This window comes from Humulus lupulus, chromosome 5, assembly GCF_963169125.1.
Source record: "Humulus lupulus chromosome 5, drHumLupu1.1, whole genome shotgun sequence".
Taxonomy (NCBI): Eukaryota; Viridiplantae; Streptophyta; class Magnoliopsida; order Rosales; family Cannabaceae; genus Humulus; species Humulus lupulus.
Window position 1 is genome coordinate 9,049,283 of NC_084797.1, and position 16,775 is coordinate 9,066,057.

A 16,775-nucleotide genomic window follows, 5' to 3' on the forward strand; every position below is an offset into this window, starting at 1 on the left:
AGGGTCGTTCTTTTACTATTTCTCGCTTGAACCGGAGGTAAGAAAACTGCACCCCATATATGACACGCGTGATTATTATTGAGGCATGTTGAGTGTTTAAATGTGGACATGGATTGCATACCAAATGCTTAGCAGGTCTTGCTTACTTATGAATGACACTGACTTACTAGTCAGAATCGACAATGGTGCCAGATCCGTTTGTGAAGCTGTGACTTATTAGTCAAGTTTATGAACAGTACTGAGCACTGGTTGTGTATTACTGACCTAAGAGTCAAGAGCGGCATAAGCGTCATGAACGCAGTGCCGATGAAAGATTGGATCTAATCGATATCTGCATTGAATGACTCATCATGAACATTAATGCCGGACCAACCCTAAGTTCGATGAAATAATAAAAGCGCTTGCCTAGTTCTATGACTAGTTATTTAGAGCTAGGGCCAGAAGGCCCAGGTGACCCTATCGTCACATAGCTAGAGGGAACAGAACCCACAGTTGTGACTCTATGGTCATCCCTTGGTTTACATTGGAGACTCGCTCATCAATCACATATCTTGTTAAACCTAGTGACTCGATCACTCATTTGATAGGGTGCGGATCCCAAGTTAGTGACTTTTACATCTGTCACTTATCAGATTAGGACTATAAGTCATGGATGATTATTATAATCATTGTTTAATATTTTATACAAGTTGTATTGTGTTTTCTTGCTGGGCTTTGGCTCATGAGTGCTATATGGTGCAGGTAAAGGGAAAGAAAAGCTCACCCAACTTTGAGTGGAGAGCTTATGTGGCGATGTGTACATATGCAGCCGCTTGCACTACAAGAAATATAGATTTTAGAGGCGGAATTATTACCGGCGGACTAACTCCGCCGGTAATGTGCAGTATATTAGCGGCGGAGTACTGGGTCCGCCGCTAATACAAAATACCCGTAACTGACTTTTCAAATTTAATACCGGCGACCATTTTACCGGCGGGATAAGGGATATAGCGGCGGGCCGGGGTAGCGGGTTATGGTAATACCGGCGGAACCCGCCGGTAATAGTTTAAGACCGGCGGTGAAATACCGGCGGACCTCCGCCGATGCTGTATTACCGGCGGAGTAATACCGGCGGACCTCCGCCGATGCTGTATTACCGGCGGAGTAATACCGGCGGACCCCCGCCGATGCTGTATTACCGGCGGACCCCGCCGGTGATGTATGTATTACCGGCGGAGACCCGCCGGTAATACTATTATAGATGTGTGTTAAAAAACTCTTAGTTTTTTTCACTCCTCATCTCTCAGACTCGCAGTCGCCGCATCACCGCACCGCCACTCCACCGCGCGACGTTCTCCAACCCTCCGTCCACTCCGTTCGCCCTACCCTCCTCACTCCATACCCTCAGTCACTCCGGCGTCACTCCTGCCCAGCCCTCCGCCTCCGCCTGGAGGCCCTGGCCTGCCATTCTCTTCGACTCTTCCTCGTCGGCGCAGTACAAAGCCGCTGCCACCGACCCTGACCCTCTTTTGTCTCTTCCCCTCACGGTTGGGCTCACGTCGCACGCAGCCACGCACAGTCGCCGGTAGCAGTAGGAGCCAGGAGCTCTCCCTCACACTCACGGTCTAGGTTAGTGTTTTTAGCTTTTTGGTTTTAGTAATATATATTATATGGGTTAATAACCGATAAGTCAAGTTAATATATTATATGTATATATATTTGTTAATTGTTATTTGTGAGTAATATATATATATATATATATTAGAAATCAGGATTGTTATTACTTATTAGTTTGCTACTTTGTTTCAAATGGTTCCTATGACCCATAAGCTGAAAATGCCTGTTAGAAGTATAAGTATTGACTAATAGCTTTAATTTTTTTTTTCTTTTCCATTTTTTATCAGTCTTTGGGGTTCTCAGTCATGTATATATAAATATATGTGATTGAATCATTTTACAGCTTTAATTTTGATGCTTGTGGTACTTTCTTGATGAGATATTTGTTTTTGATTTTGTTTCGGGAAGAAAATATGAATATTTGTGGGGCTTTAGTTTGATTTTCAAATTAGTGTTAAGAGCTGAAAATTCATAAACACTGTGGTTATAGCAGGTTTCAGAATTGCCAAGGAATTGCTAAAGGGGTTAAACGGATTGTCAGAGGTACCAACATTATTGCTAAAATTTATAAATGAGCCTTTTTTTTCTGTTACGTGGGTATATGTTCTGTTACGTGGGAACTGCTTAAGGGCCCTTTTTTTCTCTGATTTAGATAGCCTAACTTGAGATAGCCTAATTTGTATAATAAAACTCTTTTTTAATAATGTACAAATAATTTAAAATTTTGTAGGAAATAACTCAAAATTGATATGAACAAAAAATAAAACTAAAATTCTTGAAATTAACAACACACAATTTTGAAAAAGGTGGTATATAAAATTTTCTTTAAATAATAAATTATTGATGTCAATTAAATAGTTAATATTATTAATTTTTTAATTTAATTTTTAATGTTATCTAATTAATAATATTAAATATTATTAAATTATTTTAATATAGAAATTGAAAATTTTATAGTAATAATTTTTTTTACAATTAATAATGATTAATTAAAAATTACTACATATCTTATAAAAATTAATTTTTTAATTAATTAAATAATAAAATTTTGATTCAATATTATTTAATTAAATAAGTCTTTAAAATTAATAATGATTAATTAAATAAATAATAAATTATTATAAGAAATTATTTTAATTTATTTATTAAATATTATTATCTAATATTAACTATTATTAAATTAATTGATTATAGAAATTGAAAATTTTATTTAATAAAAGTTTTTACAATTAATAATGATTACTTAAAAATTACTACATATCTTATAATAATTTATTTTTTATTAAATAACATAATCTAATTGAATAATTTAATTTAATTTAATTTAATACAAATCTTAAAAATTAATAATGGTTAATTAAATAGTTAATATTATTAATTATTTAATTTAATAATTAATGTTACATAATTAATAATATTAACTATTATTAAATTATTTGAATATAGAAATTGAAAATTTTATTTAATAAAAGTTTTTACAATTAATAATGATTACTTAAAAATTACTACATATCTTATAATAATTTATTTTTTAGTAAATAACATAATCTAATTGAATAATTTAATTTAATTTAATACAAATCTTAAAAATTAATAATGATTAATTAAATAGTTAATATTATTAATTATTTAATTTAATAATTAATGTTACATAATTAATAATATTAACTATTATTAAATTATTTGAATATAGAAATTGAAAATATAATTGTTTAAAATATAATATATGAGACTTGTAATCATGATGTTCATTTCCATTGGTGATATTTGATACTAACTAACAATTTAATACTAACTAATCATTTTTGTTCCTAAGTACAATGTCAGCAGATATAGCCACTTCTCATGGCGGAGATGGTGGAGGTCTAGACCCGCCAGATCCTAGTAGAGTACCCTCTTCCTGCGAGTCAGGTTAATAATAATTTTCAAATTTTGCTCATAGCTTGAAAGTCAAGCTCTACGAATGTTTAAATATAATATTAATATTTCAAATTTTGGTTATTCTTGAAAATGTGGATAGCTGAAGTGCCGAGAAAAAAAGGTCGTGGCCTGGCTAATTCGAAGCCACTTGAAATTCGAAGGCGAAATGCCGGGAAACCTCTAGATCTTCAGCTTGATCCTAGGACGGACAAAGTGGTTGGCTTGGAGGACCAAGCTTTTGTCCGCGAGATAGGCCTCCAAGTCACTTTGTTGTTGCCAGGACATTACTTGGATTTCGCTGATATACCTCAACAATTTAAGGAACAAGTCGTACATAGGATGAAGGTACAAATTTAGAACAACTCTTGTGGTATAATTTTTAATGTAGAAATCATTTACAAACTAAACTAACATGTTATTTTTAATGTAGTATTTTTATAATGTTGATGGTCATCCAGAACCCGGGAGAGTTATGAAAACTATCTACACAGAGATGCGCAAAAGATATTCTGAGAGAAAGAACATCAGACATACTCACTTCAAAAAATATTACTCTAATCCGGAAGATTTGCAGAGTGTTTTAGTTGCCCCACCTGACCATTGCTCCAAGGAGAGTTGGAAAGATATTGTTCAGTTGTTTTTGAGCCCAAAATTTATCGCGCGATCCAACCAAAACAAGAAAAACAGAAAAGAAATGAAGTATACATCGACGCAAGGCACAAAATCGATGGCAGCTAAGCGTCACCAATTTGTAAGTAAAAATATTAATTTAATTTAACAAAATTTTACATTCTAACTTCCTATCTCTAAATTTGTATAGGCGAACCCTGATGAACATGTTATTGATACTTGGAAAGATAGCCATTTGAGAAAATCGACAAAAGTTTTTGTCAACGACACAGCTCGAGAAACTTTTGTAAGTTTAAACTTTTGTGTTATTATTTTCATTAAACTATGTTACTGATGTGTTTCTAACACTTTTTATGAACAGGAAAAAATGACGGAAGAGCTTGAGAGGGCACGACTTCAAAGTCAGTCTCAAGGACCGACGGAGGGATCTGAAACTGGATCTGCTGCTGAATCCTCGTCGATCGATCAGTACGAGATTATGAGTAAAGTACTTGGGGAGAGGTCTGACTTTCAAAGAGGAGTAGGTTACAGCAAAGGCAAAGGGAAAAAATCAGCTTCCAGCTCCACAAGTCAGTCACAGGCCCAACCTGTTCATACACCTCAGGAAGACATGGCTACTATGGCGGAAATGATGAAGTCAATGCGTGAAGAGATCCGGATGTTGAAATCTCAACAAGGTCCATCTGGTAATCCTCAGCATACCAGTACAGAAACTGAGTCGCGGTTTGAAAGCCTTCTCCAACGATATTTACCATCACAACCTGAAGGTGGTATATCTTCTCAAAGTCCACCTCCTTGGTCGATGCCACAACAACAACAACAACATGTGTATCCACCTCAACAGAATTATCCAAACACGTACGGACGTTCCTCCCAGTCCCCTCCTTTATATTACCCCGACGTCGCTACCGGATCTCAGACGTCACATCCTAGGCGTCGTGACTTCGGGGATTCATCGCAGCAGCAGCATCCACAGCAGATGTATGGTCAATTTGTGAGTCCGTCGCAGCAGCAGAGGTATGGTCAGTTTGAGAGTTTTTTGCATCAGTCTCCCTCGCCGCGACCACATGCTCGACAATTTAGACCATCTTCGCAGCATCACTCTACACAAGCACCACAGTTTGCTTCACCACCATTGCCGCGCCCTAATACTAGTGATCAAGATATTGATCTTAATGAGTATTTTACACCAAGTTGGCCAGATCAAAACAATAATAATTAGATTACGTTTTTTAATTATATTAAGACAATTGAAATTTTATTATGTTTATGTTATAATTACTTTATATGTAATTAAAATGAGACAATTTGTATTTTCTTATGTTAATTTTATGATTAATTAAAATGTTAGTTTTGTTAGATGAATATTAATTGTGTTATTAATTATAATATATGTTAAATATTATTATTTTTAAATAAGTATTATATGTATATTTATTAAGAAATAAAATAAAATTAATTGTTTTATTTTAGTATTAGTATTGAGATACCGGCGGACTAATACCGGCGGAACCCGCCGGTAATAATCCGGTCAAACGGTGTCAGCGTTGCACAACACCGGCGGACGCCCGCCTCTATTAATCCGCCGGTAATAGTGCAATACCGGCGGGTAGTGTCAAACGGTCGGTAATGGTGATAATACCGACCGTTTATTAATGGCGGGACTTTACCGGCGGATTTCCGCCGGTAATAACAAATACCGGCGGATATACCATGTATTACCGGCGGGCTCCTCCGCCGGTAATGGTGATTTTTGTTGTTGTGTTGGCTGCCACGGCCAAGGAGTTCTCTGAGGAACTAGGGGGTTACCCTATTTTTGCCGCTTAGGTTGGCGGGTTGTAAATTTCAAACTGTAATTAACATTTTGGATTGTAAATAACTTGTAGACGCTTTTATGGGCCCATGAACAAATTTTAAGTTTTAAATAAAATATATCATTCCCTTTTAATTGGTTTTACACCTTAACCTGTTAATAACACCTAGAAGCACGTTTTTAACCAAAGAACTCGGGTAGCGAGTTAAATTCACGGTTCAACGTTCACAGTATCTGTCCTGGGGTAACCAGGGCGTTACAGTGTCGATGAAGTTATTTATTTTAAATCATGTTTTTCCGCATTTAGTTTTGTAAACGATTTTCCTTAGTTTAAAATTATGTTTTATGTTTTAAACAATGGGTACCCATGCCATATTTTCTATTAATATGTATTTGATACAATATTTTGATATTTAATAAAGTTCTATTATTATGTAAATTTCATGGTCATGAATCATCATTCTGCTAATTATGTCGTTTTCTTGGTTTGTTGAATCTTGGAGCTTCAATTCTTTCTTTCTTTCTTTCTTTTTTTTTTGTTTGAATCTTGAGCTCGGAGCTTGGATTTTGGGACGTTCTTTCTTTCATACTTTGTTTTTGTAAATATATATATATTGATAATATTCCTATAGTAATTTCTGAAAGTTGTCCGATTCATATCTGGTTTTCCTTAATTCTCTTAAAGAAAATGACTAGTTATTTCACTCCACCAATGCGAATTTTTGTTGTGTTATCTCAAAGTGTTTAATAATTTTTATAAATTAGTCTAATAGTGTTAATTAATGCGAACTACTTTCACTTGATAAATTTATAAAAGTATTCAAGTAAATAAATTATCTGTGTTATATTATATCTAGAAATAATAAATTATTAAATGGAATTTAAAAATAAAATATTTCTTCATAATTAAAGGAGGACGTACGGTTCAAGACATAACCACAAGAATTAAAGGAAAAAAAAGTAACATTTAAAAAAAAAATGCATAAATAAAAGTAACTAATAGTAACCTAACCCTATTGTCATTTTGTTTCTGTGTCTTAATGAAATGCATTAGAGACAGCTCTTTTGTCCAGTGTCTATGCGTACACCAAATAAGTGAAGTATCTGGTTGTTGTTGTTTTCAGTATTGGTGGACTTCTCCAATTGCTTGGCTGCATGTGTGCCGTCACGGTCACGGTCACGGTCACGGTCACGGTCACGGCCACGGCCACGGTCACGGTCATTGTTTTGGATGGTATGTGTGCTCACCACTCGGACCAACCATGGGTTGATGCCCCTCACAAATTTGATATCTCCTCCATCCCATGTCACCTACGTACAGTTACATAATTTTAACAAACGAGTCTATAGGATTATTTTGTACAATCAATGCATGCGTGTAGAGTTATATATATATATATAATCAACAAAAACAAATTGAATAATAATACCTGTAGAAGGCGCCACAGAGGACCAAGCCAGCGGCTTGGTTGATCATCTACATCAGAGTTAATGGATCCCATGAACCAGCTCACCCGAGAGGAATCCTCACTCTCGAAAGCCATCTTAAATCTTGCCCCAGGGCCCAACTGACTCTTCCTCATCACCGCCGCATACACCGCCGTGGCGTCAACGCAGAACTCTGGGGTACCATTATTTGGGTAGTAACTCACTTGGAATGGCTTCACTTGCACCGCAAGATTTACAGCTTCAATAGCACTTTCAGCCCTCTTTCTTCCTACCCTATTGTCCCTCTTCACTCGCCTGATTCCGACAGAGACCTCGCCATTCTCAGCCTTCGAGAACACGATCGAGTCTCCGGCTACCAATTTCTTGCCGTTAACGAATTTACTCCAACCTGTAGTCAACAAATGCCGAAGGGGCCTCCCCCTATACACATGCCGAAACCTCCAAATCCTGCCCTGAACATCCCTGGCTCGAAGAGTCTGAACCGGCGGATCATCATTGTAATCCAATTCCGGAAAAATAGTCTCCGCCAGTTTCTTCGGAACTGAGAAACCACCGCCATTGTGAGCGTCGGATTGTGTAAGCACCTTAGAAAAAAACTGCGGTCTCTCTAAGTTCACAATCCCGCCCAGAACGTCGTCGACCCAGTCGCGGTTGATGGCCTCGATATAGGCTTCAATCGGCAACGGGACGAGACTAATCCTGGTGAAAACCTCATCGCTATCTAATTCCACGTTGAACTCCACGGCCGTGACTCGGCAGTGAATGTTCGGCGGAACTCTATATGCGGCTAAGTAATCGGCGTTGGCTCCGGCAAGCTCGACGTGGCCCTGAGGGAAGTAAAACACATTCGCATTGACCGGAGGAACGTGAACCAGTCGTCCGGCACAGGCGTGCCATAGCAGGGGATCTACCACGTTCCTCCTCTCTCCTGCTTCACCAGGTTCGTTCATCTTCTTGTTCTTGTTCTTGTTTTGGTTACACAGAGAAACAAGTCCAAAAATCGAAACTGAGAAGGAATAATATGCACAAGAACAGTAGTAGAGAAACCAATCCCTAGAGAGTTCTTCTACTTATAGATAATATGTAGTGTTTGAGATCATTATATTAAATTCAAATGAAGTCGGTTAAAAAAAAATATCTTGACTTCAAATTTTAATAAGTTGTTTTTAAAAATTTTGATATTTTTTTAATATATATTTAACTGAAAATCTGCTTCAGACTTTAAAAAATTAATATAAAATTATAATATTTAAATATGTAGTTTAAAATTATAGGCCACGTATGCTCATATTATATTTTATTTAAAAAAAAATACTTTTTTTATTTCTAAAGAATATATATATATAAATTTTTTTGATAATTTGTCTAAAATTTTTGATTAATTGTTTGTAGAAATTTTCGACTTGCTATTTAAGTTATGAGAAATAATTTTGCAAAAAAATATTTAAAATAGGATAAGTATAAAATCACTTTAATAAATAAGTTATTAATGACCCTTAGATAATATATGTATACTTGCATGAGAGATTACAATTACATATACTTACAAATTCATTATTTAATCTGTTAATTTATAATAGGAATTTTTATGGGAACTCGCCATTTTTTTTTATGGGAATGGAGTTGAGAATAATTTTTCGTCCCAAAATATTAAATGGTGTACGAATGAAGATGATAACACTAAGCTTTTAATTATTTTTATGTATTATATATGTTTTTGTTGAAGTTTATTAGTAAATTCTTAAAGATTTGTAAATTTTATATATGATAATATTTAGTATTTTATATTATAAATATAGTCTAATATTTTTATTTTTATATTATTAACTATTTTTATTTTAAAATTTTAATTTTTTAACAAATAAATAGCTGTGCGAATTCTTTGCCTTTCTTTGCCTTCCCATAGACAAGGATGAAAATTAAAATTGTGCATGTGAGAAAACACAAATAAGAGATGCAAGTTTGCTTAGTTTAAAGTTGTAAATATTGTCTGTAATTTTGATATAAATATTTATATCAATAAAGTCTACTTATATGACATATAAACACAACATATAAATATATATTTACATGATTACGTGACATGTATATAAAATACAATAATATTTAAAATGAAATTAATAATAGAAATAAAATAAGAATAGAAAAAACTATAGTGTAGACAATAGTATGCATGCATTAATTATTTTTAGTTTCTAATGTATATCACAATATGTGAATTTGATAAATAAAAAGAACTCTAATCACTTGATAAAAAACAAAGTATCACACAAATTTATAAGATAAAAAAAATGATATGTATACATTTATTATTTCTAAATAAATATGTTTTAATTATTTAAATTATCATAAAATATCTTAAAAATATTTTATTTTAATTTATTTTTGTTTAAATTTATGTTTGTTATAGTTTTTGAATTTAGTAGTTACAACTAACAAATTATATATTATATATTTAATATAATATTAAGTTTAAATTTAATTAAATTTTATTTAAGTTATAAAATATATAATTTTAATATTTTTAAATAATTATTATTATAAAATATCTAAAAAAAATATCTTATTTTAATTGATTTAGTTATTTATTTAAGTTTAAATCTATCTAACTTTAAATATAAATATAAGAATATTTAAATACCACTCTTAATATCTCTCAATCATTAGAGACTCCATTTTCTTTTCCTATCTTTCGAGAGAATGGGGAAATCATTGTTCGGAAGTGTAGTGAGGGACATCAACACTCTGATTCTCCCGAATCCACTAGCAGCGACCCTCGAAACTCGTACGATTATTCTTCAAAGACGGAGTATTTTCATCAGTGACAGATTGATGGGTGTGGGTGAAGGCCGTGCCGTTAGTCTGGTGTTCTGCAACTTCGGCCGTGTCAAGATCGAAGGAGCCCAATGGAGCTCGTTCGTCAGAGATCGCGGCATCAGAGTCGGAGACGTTCTTCTCTTGAAATTATATGATGACACCATCGATATCACCGTACTCCGATTAGACGGCGCCGGCGAGGACAACCGCACTGTGATTCCACCCCTGCCCCAAAAACACCCACAAGATCATCATCATCATCATCATGGTGATCGTTCTGATCAAGAGCAGCAGCAGCCATTTCTGTGTGTGAAGAAACTGACCGAGGCAGATATGAGCAGTCGTCTTCGTCATCAGATACAGTTGCCGACCGAGGTAGCAGAAGCAATAACAGAGCCGGGAGATTTGAATCGTGACAATTTTGTGGTTCGAGTGTGGGACCAGACGTATCGGCACATCGAGATGGAGACGAAGCTGAAGCTGAGAGCCGACGGTGAAGTGCTGTTCGGCGATAACTGGTCCAAGTTGGTGGATGGTCGCGTCCTCAAAGCCGAAGATGTCGTCGTGTTTTGTGTTGATCTTGCTCGACGAATCATCACCACCACCGTGTATCGACAAGATGATGAACGACATCCTTTCATTCCATTTCCATCACGGTCATGACTGTCGTTTTTTAGGCTTGGATATATTGAATCTTGCAACTTGTTTTTTTTTCCTTTTTTGATCTTGGAAACGTTCTTTCTTTCATTGTTTTTCAGTTTTTTCTTTCTTTGATCATATAATGTTATGTACTTCTTCTTTGTCGTTTGAGTATTTAGGGCTGTCGTTTTTAGTAGTTTGGTCAAGTTATTCTCAATTACGAATAATTATTTAATCTTTTAATTAATAATAAGTAGAGACTAGTTTTTACATACGAAATAAGAATTGAGTTGTGATGCATTGCTATGAGCATTTTATATGAAGATCAATCTTGTATGATGAACATTATTATATAGTCTTATTAATTATTACAAAGTTATGGTTAAAATGTTTCTGTTCTGGTTTTATTATTTGATATATGTTGTATGCTCTTAAATGAAAAAGAAAAAAACTCAAAAAATTAAAATAAAATGAAAATGGAAAACAAAAATGTATATGGCCTTGCTGCTTTCTTAGTCCACTGCTGTCTACCAAGTGTCTTTGAATTTGATAAGTTTTGCAAAGAGCTCTTTTTTTAATATAAACTATATGGTAGATGTTAGTTAAAATCTACTCTAGGAAATAAAGATAAATTTCCTAGTTAAAGAACCTCAGATGAATCTTGTGAACCTAATTAATATAAAGCTAAAAACACAAATCAATATGATTAATTATCAAATAGTTTGAAAACTAAAAACATAAATCGGCACAAGTATATACTGGCTTAGAACAAGATCAATGTGATCTTAAACTTAATTCAGTTTTAGGAACCACTATCTCTTCTTTATTCGATCAACGAAATGAGTACAAAGCTTTTATCGAGCTTCTTGGAACAATCTTGGACCGACCACTCTAAATATCTCACAGGTATTTTCCTCTCAAACCCAGAACAATATAGTTCCCAAAACCAAGCTCTCACACACTTTCTCTCAATACTCAATCTTGATCTCCACACTAACTCTCTTTTTGATCTAGTGTGTTTTTATAATAAGTGGAGTGAAGTAGTCGTTTTATAGACCAATGATTGATTTAACACTTAGGTCAATGGGCACTACTACAAAATACTATTTACGGAATACTTTTTTAGGACACGCATACTGACCCTTGGTGGAAAATAGTCTTTATAAATGATCCTTTAATTTATTTTAAATATTACTATAATTATAAGTCAGGACAACGGAATAACTCCTATAATTATATATGAAAATATCACGGATAAAAGTAGGATCATTTATCTTAATACATAGAACAATAATATCCCCACAGTTATGTAGTCACCAAATAGTTAAATTTAATAAGTCATAAAACACCATAATAATACTTAGCATCCACCATTCCTCATGTCTAACTATTACATAGCTAACTTAGATATACAGACCGATAGGTTCCAAATTAAATACAAAATGCTCAAAAGATAGGACTAGGGAGCTAAACACATTAGCTTCAGCAATAATTCACCTTATCCACGTTTTGCGTCACTAGGATCCTGGAATGGGAGAGATATAGGGGGTGAGCTTATAAAGCCCAGTAGGAAAGCAACTAAGAACATAGGACTCAAAAGTTCAATAAAAACCCCTGCATGGTTAGCTTTTTAAAACAAAACATACATCATCATGTATAAACCAAAATAGAGAGAAACCATAAGTAATCATAAGAGCATAGCTACCAGTGCACATCACCCAGTCCACTAGACCCCTAGTTCCCGTTACCCACCATAGAAAATCCGACATCCTAAACCGGGTAGCCGGACCTGATAACCACCACAATGGGGAAGCTCAGAACACTTCCTGTATACAGATGCTAGGTCTTTACACCTACAGGTGAGTGGACACATGATCTACCTATGATGACACAGAGACTAGGTCGTGAAACAACAACATGCACAAATCATGATCACTATGGCTCTCATCGATATAACCAAATGCAGGTAAGCATGAAAAGAAATAAACATGTTCCCTTTTTATTTTAGAAAATTGGGCAGCATAACAGCTGCATTTGTATAAAACCCAAAAATCATAACCTGCATAATTAAGTGAGCAAAATAATATATTTGGCACTCCGTGCCCTCAGAACAGAACAGAAAATATGTAGATTAAGTTTTCCATTTTTCAAACACTTTATAAATATCAAAATTGGAATATGTTAATGCAATTCAATAAGGGTACAACAAGTCCAATAGTCAAGTTGAGTCCCTACCTCTTAAGAATGTTCAGTCCGAGCCCCAAGGGACACTCCCAAGCTTAACGATTATCCTAGAGCGAATTAAATTGGATCTATATATCACGATTTTCCTACGAGTATCAAATGAGCAAATGGTTATCATTATTGGATTCCTTATTCAAAATCGTGTCCAACGACATATAATATGACCATATTTAAATATTCAAGTTCCGAAACCTCACCCAAGCAGTGCACACTAGCAGTTGATAGCGGTACCGGGAACGTCGACGAATATATGCATAGCATATATCAAAACGATCCTCTCGAGTAGTACATCACGGAAGTACAACCCCTTTGCTCAACTGACCTCCGATGTCGCCGGAAAATGCCTCTGAAGGGGCGGAGATACCCAAAATTTCGCCGGAGAAAAACGGTGAGTTGACTGAAATGACTTAGTGGGCGACGTTCCTCCCTTCACACTGGTTCCAACGGTACCACCCACTCACCAAACGGAGGTCTGGGTTCGCCGGAAAGTGTTTAATAATTGGTTTTACACCTTAACCTATTAATAACACCTAGAAGAACATTTTTAACCAAAGAACTCGGGTAGCGAGTTAAATTCACGGTTCAACGTTCACAGTAACTGTCCTGGGGTAACCAGGGCGTTACAGTGTCGATGAAGTTATTTATTTTAAATCATGTTTTTCCGCATTTAGTTTTGTAAACGATTTTCCTTAGTTTAAAATTATGTTTTATGTTTTAAACAATGGGTACCCATGCCATATTTTCTATTAATATGTATTTGATACAATATTTTGATATTTAATAAAGTTCTATTATTATGTAAATTTCATGGTCATGAATCATCATTCTGCTAATTATGTCGTTTTCTTGGTTTGTTGAATCTTGGAGCTTCAATTCTTTCTTTCTTTCTTTCTTTTTTTTTTGTTTGAATCTTGAGCTCGGAGCTTGGATTTTGGGACGTTCTTTCTTTCATACTTTGTTTTTGTAAATATATATATATTGATAATATTCCTATAGTAATTTCTGAAAGTTGTCCGATTCATATCTGGTTTTCCTTAATTCTCTTAAAGAAAATGACTAGTTATTTCACTCCACCAATGCGAATTTTTGTTGTGTTATCTCAAAGTGTTTAATAATTTTTATAAATTAGTCTAATAGTGTTAATTAATGCGAACTACTTTCACTTAATAAATTTATAAAAGTATTCAAGTAAATAAATTATCTGTGTTATATTATATCTAGAAATAATAAATTATTAAATGGAATTTAAAAATAAAATATTTCTTCATAATTAAAGGAGGACGTACGGTTCAAGACTTAACCACAAGAATTAAAGGAAAACATTTAAAAAAAATTGCATAAATAAAAGTAACTAATAGTAACCTAACCCTATTGTCATTTTGTTTCTTTCTGTGTCTTAATGAAATGCATTAGAGACAGCTCTTTTGTCCAGTGTCTATGCGTACACCAAATAAGTGAAGTATCTGGTTGTTGTTGTTTTCAGTATTGGTGGACTTCTCCAATTGCTTGGCTGCATGTGTGCCGTCACGGTCACGGTCACGGTCACGGTCACGGTCACGGCCACGGCCACGGTCACGGTCACGGTCATTGTTTTGGATGGTATGTGTGCTCACCACTCGGACCAACCATGGGTTGATGCACCTCACAAATTTGATATCTCCTCCATCCCATGTCACCTACAGTTACATAATTTTAATTTTAACAAACGAGTCTATAGGATTATTTTGTACAATCAATGCATGCGTGTAGAGTTATATAATTAACAAAAACAAATTGAATAATAATACCTGTAGAAGGCGCCACGGAGGACCAAGCCAGCGGCTTGGTTGATCATCTACATCAGAGTTAATGGATCCCATGAACCAGCTCACCCGAGAGGAATCCTCACTCTCGAAAGCCATCTTAAATCTTGCCCCAGGGCCCAACTGACTCTTCCTCATCACCGCCGCATACACCGCCGTGGCCTCAACGCAGAACTCTGTGGTACCATTATTTACAGCTTCAATAGCACTCTCAGCCCTCTTTCTTCCTACCCTACTTTCCCTCTTCACTCGCCTGATTCCGACAGAGACCTCGCCATTCTCAGCCTTCGAGAACACGATCGAGTCTCCGGCTACCAGTTTCTTGGCGTTAACGAATTTACTCCAACCTGTAGTCAACAAATGCCGAAGAGGCCTCCCCCTATACACATGCCGAAACCTCCAAATCCTGCCCTGAACATCCCTGGCTCGAAGAGTCTGAACCGGCGGATCATCATTGTAATCTAATGCCGGAAAAATAGTCTCCGCCAGTTTCTTCGGAACTGAGAAACCACCGCCATTGTGAGCGTCGGATTGTGTAAGCACCATAGAAAAAAACTGCGGTCTCTCTAAGTTCACAATCCCGCCCAGAACGTCGTCGACCCAGTCGCGGTTGATGGCCTCGATATAGGCTTCAATCGGCAACGGGACGAGACTAATCCTGGTGAAAACCTCATCGCTATCTAATTCCACGTTGAACTCCACGGCCGTGACTCGGCAGTGAATGTTCGGCGGAACTCTATATGCGGCTAAGTAATCGGCGTTGGCTCCGGCAAGCTCGACGTGGCCCTGAGGGAAGTAAAACACATTCGCATTGACCGGAGGAACGTGAACCAGTCGTCCGGCACAGGCGTGCCATAGCAGGGGATCTACCACGTTCCTCCTCTCTCCTGCTTCACCAGGTTCGTTCATCTTCTTCTTCTTGCTCTTGTTTTGGTCACACAGAGAAACAAGTCCAAAAATCGAAACTGAGAAGGAATAATATGCACAAGAACAGTAGTAGAGAAACCAAACCCTACAGAGTTCTTCTACTTATATATAATATGTAGTGTTTGAGATCATTATATTAAATTCAAATGAAGTCGGTTAAAAAAAAAATATCTTGACTTCAAATTTTAATAAGTTGTTTTTAAAAATTTTGATATTTTTTAATATATATTTAACAGAAAATCTGCTTCAGACTTTAAAAAATTAATATAAAATTATAATATTTATATATATAGTTTTAAATTAGAGGCCGCGTATGCTCATATTATATTTTATTTATAAAAAAAACTTTTTTTTATTTCTAAAGAATATATATATATATAAATTTTTTGATTAGTTGTCTAAAATTTTTGATTATCTATTTGAATTTTTCGAGTCTAAATATTTTATTAGCTGTCTAAATTATGATAAGTTATTTTGTTAAAAAATATTAAATATAGGATCGAGCGTAAAATCACTTTAAAAAAAATAAGTTATAAATGACCCTTATATAATATATGTATACTTGCAAGAGAGATTATAATTACATATATTTACAAATTTATTATTTAATCTGTTAATTTGTAATAGACTAGTTTTTACATGCAAAATAGGAATTGATAGTTGTGATGCATACTTATGAACATTTTTTTGAAGATAAATCATATTTAACGTTGTATTTAACATATATAATAGTATAAATAATGATGAGAAAAAGTAAAAGTAATGAAAATAATGGTAAGAAAGGAAAATCATAAAGAAGAATGTATATTTGAAACTAGGGATCCAAATTTTTTTTATGGGGACTCGCCATTCTTTATATCCAAATGGGGAACGGAGTTGAGAATAATTTTTCGTCCCAAAATATTAAATGGTGTACAGATGAGGATGACACTCACTGT

At 34.9% G+C, this 16,775-nt stretch overlaps 3 protein-coding genes and 1 long non-coding RNA gene across 4 annotated transcripts; 1 reads left to right on the forward strand and 3 right to left on the reverse strand.

Moving 5' to 3' along the window:
- The first annotated feature begins 3,962 nt into the window (after window positions 1–3,962).
- Window positions 3,963–5,368, forward strand: LOC133778810 (vacuolar protein sorting-associated protein 27-like). The gene is made up of 2 exons (XM_062218833.1): window positions 3,963–4,432; window positions 4,508–5,368. Exon 2 carries the CDS (start codon window positions 4,514–4,516, stop codon window positions 5,366–5,368), a length of 855 nt encoding a protein of 284 aa, XP_062074817.1. The 5' UTR covers window positions 3,963–4,432; window positions 4,508–4,513.
- A 1,641-nt stretch (window positions 5,369–7,009) lies between these two features.
- Window positions 7,010–8,358, reverse strand: LOC133778811 (auxin response factor 16-like). Its single transcript, XM_062218834.1, has 2 exons — window positions 7,390–8,358; window positions 7,010–7,270 (listed from the first exon to the last, which is right to left on the reverse strand). Exons 1-2 carry the CDS (start codon window positions 8,356–8,358, stop codon window positions 7,010–7,012), a joined length of 1,230 nt encoding a protein of 409 aa, XP_062074818.1.
- A 3,818-nt stretch (window positions 8,359–12,176) lies between these two features.
- LOC133780253 (uncharacterized) lies at window positions 12,177–13,564 on the reverse strand. Its single transcript, XR_009869189.1, has 3 exons — window positions 13,306–13,564; window positions 13,100–13,194; window positions 12,177–12,389 (listed from the first exon to the last, which is right to left on the reverse strand). It is a non-coding gene; the product is annotated as an uncharacterized LOC133780253 (long non-coding RNA).
- Window positions 13,565–14,517: 953 nt separating this feature from the next.
- LOC133778812 (auxin response factor 16-like) lies at window positions 14,518–15,819 on the reverse strand. The gene is made up of 2 exons (XM_062218835.1): window positions 14,896–15,819; window positions 14,518–14,784 (listed from the first exon to the last, which is right to left on the reverse strand). The coding sequence occupies exons 1-2, from the start codon at window positions 15,817–15,819 to the stop codon at window positions 14,518–14,520; spliced, it is 1,191 nt and encodes a 396-aa protein (XP_062074819.1).
- Between the last annotated feature and the right edge of the window lie 956 nt (window positions 15,820–16,775).

Bases quoted from the DNA above. Each gene is read 5' to 3' on its own strand.
- LOC133778811 (XM_062218834.1), bottom strand. From the start codon at position 8,358: ATGAACGAACCTGGTGAAGCAGGAGAGAGGAGGAACGTGGTAGATCCC. The intron at 7,271-7,389 runs GTATTATTATTC...AACTGTACGTAG, and splicing joins CTCTGTGGCGCCTTCTACAG to GTGACATGGGATGGAGGAGA.
- LOC133778810 (XM_062218833.1), top strand. From the start codon at position 4,514: ATGACGGAAGAGCTTGAGAGGGCACGACTTCAAAGTCAGTCTCAAGGA.
- LOC133778812 (XM_062218835.1), bottom strand. From the start codon at position 15,819: ATGAACGAACCTGGTGAAGCAGGAGAGAGGAGGAACGTGGTAGATCCC. The intron at 14,785-14,895 runs GTATTATTATTC...ATGTAACTGTAG, and splicing joins CTCCGTGGCGCCTTCTACAG to GTGACATGGGATGGAGGAGA.